The 4,202-nt window shown below is 39.1% G+C and overlaps 1 protein-coding gene across 1 annotated transcript in view; it reads left to right on the forward strand.

The window, feature by feature from the left end:
* Nucleotides 1-4,202, forward strand: part of LOC106881863 (probable UDP-sugar transporter protein SLC35A4) — a 99,945-nt gene that overhangs the window by 87,269 nt on the left and 8,474 nt on the right. Inside the window, exons 7-10 of the mRNA XM_052972245.1 lie at nt 407-465; nt 1,221-1,335; nt 2,518-2,522; nt 2,838-3,052. Coding sequence (XP_052828205.1) covers nt 407-465; nt 1,221-1,335; nt 2,518-2,522; nt 2,838-3,052 — 394 coding nt within the window. The remainder of the gene's footprint in view (nt 1-406; nt 466-1,220; nt 1,336-2,517; nt 2,523-2,837; nt 3,053-4,202) is intronic.

Consider the following 4,202-nt stretch of genomic DNA (forward strand, 5'->3'; position numbering starts at 1 on the left):
ATATACAGAGAGAGAGAGAGAGAGAGTATTTAATAGTAGTGTGATTCAGCCTACTACTTACTACTTTTCCTCAATATGTGCTACCAAAATAAGGGTATATCTAATATGTTAATATGCCTATGTGTGTTTTATGTATGGATGTGTGTCTCCCTATGTGTCCCTGTGTGTGTGGGGCATGTGTGTTTTGTTGTTTCAGTCTTCATTTGTGTGTGGGGGTGTGGGTGTGTGCTTGTCTGTCCATATTACCTATGTACCTATCTATCTATTTATCTATCTGTCTTCTTACATATCCATTTACCTACATATATATATGTGGTTGGATTGAAGATATTTTAAAAAGTATTTACATTATTAATAAACAACATTCTCCTCATTCATTTTTTTTTTGTGTATTTACCATTTGTAGGTCTTGAGTAATTTAAAAATAGCCACTACAGCTTTATTATACCGGTTAATTATCAAACGGTAAGTACTTCCATAAGTCTTTTGTTCCAATATATTTTTACAGTTTAATTAGTTTTGTGAATTTTGCCGAATCCTTCGTTACACACACTTTCTTTTTTTAGTGTTTTGTTGTTAGTATTTTTATTTGAAATAATTTCTTTTTTTTCGTTTCCTAAACGTTTTCTTTTTAATATTTTAAAATTTGTAAGGTTGGGAGCTGGCAGAAACATTAGCTCACCGAGCGAAATGCTTAGCGGCATTTTGTTTGTCTTTATCTTCTGAGTTCTAATTCCGCCAAGGTTGACTTTGCCTTTCATCCTTTCAGGATTGATAAATTAAGGACCAGTTGCGCACCGGAGTCGATGTAATTGACTTAATTCCTTCCTCCAAATTCGACGCCTTGTGCTTCCAGTAGAAAGGATTATTATTATTATTATTATTATTATTATTATTGTTAATAATAAGGGTGCAATCTGACAGAATTGTTAGCCCTCTGGGGCCAAGATGTTGAGAGGATTATTCTGAAGACCACAAGGTGACAGAATTCTTCCTAGCCTGCTGGACAAAATACTTTGTGGCATTTCTTCTGGGTCTTTACAAGTTTATTTTTATTTTATGCTGGCATAAAATAAAGTACCAGTCAAGTACTGGGTTCAATGTAATTGACGTAGAATTGCTGGCCTTGTGCCAAAATATGAAAGAATCGTTATTGTTGTTGTTATGTAATTGTTGGGGCAGTTGTCATGTTTTAATCAAAGCTGTTGATTTCTTTACAGGCCTATAACATCAATACAGTGGATATCTCTTGGTTTATTAACTGTTGCTGGTGTTTTTGACAGGTTGGTAACAATGTTCTTTATAGGGCTTTCCTATAAGGTGTTATTCACCCCTGATTGGAACTCTCCCGTATGACATGTACGCATGCTCAGTGACTTGCTTTAACAGTTGCAATCAGCTGAATGCACATTGCCAGTGACATTTGACATAATTACCCACACTCTGTGGTCAGGATTCTTTTTTTGGTTTGATGTCGGTATCGAAGGGATTACCAGACACCGGACAATACAGTGAGAGCAGCTTTCACTCACATCGTGGTATTTGATGCTGTGTACGTGTCTGTCGTGGTAAAATATGCCACTCCTTAACTGTTGCTTTGCTTTCATCCGTAGCACGAGGTAATTATGTCATTATCTGTGAAATTCGGCAACTTACAAAGATCTTTAGATCAAGCAATACTTCACCGAGAGGAGATATAAGCTTCTGCTTATTCCTGTCTGAAGTATCATCCGATACTTCAGACTTATCGTCCGATGAATTTACTTTGTTGACATTCTTCATCGACAGAATTTTTATTCCTTTCAACCTTTCAGTCAAGTCCGCCTTTCTTCCAGTAACATACTGTCCATATAATCTTAAATATTTCTTTAACTCATGCACAGTAAGTACTTTGATAGCTGAATCATCAAGCTGCTTTATATCCATGATAAGACGTAAAACAATAACAATGGCGTGGGTAGTCTGCGGAAGTTTAATTATCTACATGGAGCGCCGCCTAGCCAAGGGAGATAACCTACTTATAGGAAAGCCCTATAACTTTGCATGTATTGTGAGGTAGAGGCACGTGGCCTAATGGTTAGGGTGTTGGACTCAGGATCGTAAGATTGTGGTTTCAGTTCCTGGACTGGGCGGTGCATTGTGTTCTTGAGCAAGCCACTTTATTTCACGTCTCTTTACAAGTGGTCTCCAGGAAAAAAAATTAACTCGTATATCGAGGCGCTACAGTATGGACATCTCATCTGGCCACCACAGCTCCCCCAGATCTCAATATTATTGAAGATTTATGGTGCATCTTAGAAAAACAAGTAAGGAGTCGATATCCTCCACCATCATCATCACAAGAACTGGAGACTGTTTTAGCTGAAGAATGGACAAAAATTCCTTTGGAAACAACTGAAACTTTATATAAGTCAATACCTCATAGAATTCAAGCTGTAATTACTGTCAAAGGTGGTCCTATCCCATGTTAAAATATATTTGTTTGAAATTTTAAGGTGTTTCCATTATTTTGTCCAGCCCCTGTATGTTCAAATTATACCTTGCAATGCCTTCTTATGTGTAGCTTTTCATTGAAATCTTTCTTTTGTGGTTCTTTGTAATATTTGTGTCAGATATGTCTTTGACTTGTTTCTCATTGTTAATAGTAAGCAAGGAAAATACATGTCAGAACTAGTTGAGTGCTGGGTTAAATCCAGTTGAGCTTTTTAGATTCACTTGTTTACATTCTGACATTAATTCCCTCTGGAGTCAGCTTGGCTTCACATCACTTTCGACTAGGATTTCATTGATTAATAAATAACTTGGTTGTGTTTTAAATTTATGGCTTTGTTCCAAAGTAACAAGTTGATGTTAGTTCCAAAGCCACACAGTGATGACGACGACGAAGATGACTCAATGACAACCATCATTATCATCATCAAACACCTACTTCCCCATGCTAGTATGTGTCAGACGGAATTTGACGAGGCAGATTTCCTGTGGCTGGATGTTCTTCCTGTTGCCAACCCTCGTTTGTGTCCAAGCAGGTTAATATTTCTCATGTGTCTTTCATGTAAGACTAGAAAACAAATAACACCGCTTGCATAACGGGGATGCTTGCTTACAGCTATCACATGCTGTCAAGACAAGGATACCCACACACATAGACATGCACACAGACATATACGTACATACATATATATATATATACACACACACACACACATATATATACAACAGGCTTCTTTCAATTTCCATTTGTTTAATTTGCTCCCAAGGCTTTATGTGGTCTGGGGCTATAGTAGAAAATACTTGCCAAATGGGACTGAACCTGAGACCACATGATTGTGAAAACAGCTTCTCAACCACATGACCATACCTGCACCTGGTCTTTGGCTGATAAAGGATTAATTTTCACATTAGATTATAAATCTTTTTTTTTTCTTTCTTTCATTAGCAGAAGAAATTACAGGATGGCAGTGTTGAGCATTGATGTCATCATCATCGTCGTCATCGTCATTTGACGTCCGCTTTCCATGCTGGCATGGGTTGGACGGTTTGACTGAGGGCTGGCAAGCGAGAAGGCTGCACCAGGCTCCAATCCAATCTGGCAATGTTTCTACAGATGGATGCCCTTCTTAACACCAACCACTCCGAGAGTGTAGTGAGTGCTTTTTACGTGCCACCAGCATGAGGGCCAGTCAGGTGGCACTGGTATCGACCACGCTCGAATGGTCCTTTTTACATGCCACCGGCACAGGTGCCAACCAGGCAGTACTGTCATCGGCCACGACAGTGACTTCACTTTCCTCAACAGGTCTTCGCAAGTGCAGTTTATTGTCCAATGTTTGAAGGCTGCTCTTATATGAACTGGTTACACTTCACTGGCACAGGCCAGGGTTATGGTCTCACTTGGCTTGCCGAGTCATCTAAGCACAGCATATCTCCAAAGGTCTCGGCCACTTGTCATCGCCTTGCTGAGGCCCAGCGTTCAAAGATCATGCTTCATCACCTCATCCCAGGTCTTCTTGGGTCTACCTCTTCCACAGGTTCCCTCTACTGCTAGGGGGTGACACTTTTTCACCCAGCTGTCCTCATCCACGAGGTGACATGAAGTGACATGAAATAAAATAAGTAAATCTAAATTCGTTTTACGTTCCCCACTCCCTCTTTCGTAAATTCTTCGGAAATTAATCCTGTATTTAATCTCCAATGAATTCCAT

This window comes from Octopus bimaculoides, chromosome 12 (assembly GCF_001194135.2).
Source record: "Octopus bimaculoides isolate UCB-OBI-ISO-001 chromosome 12, ASM119413v2, whole genome shotgun sequence".
Taxonomy (NCBI): domain Eukaryota; kingdom Metazoa; phylum Mollusca; class Cephalopoda; order Octopoda; family Octopodidae; genus Octopus; species Octopus bimaculoides.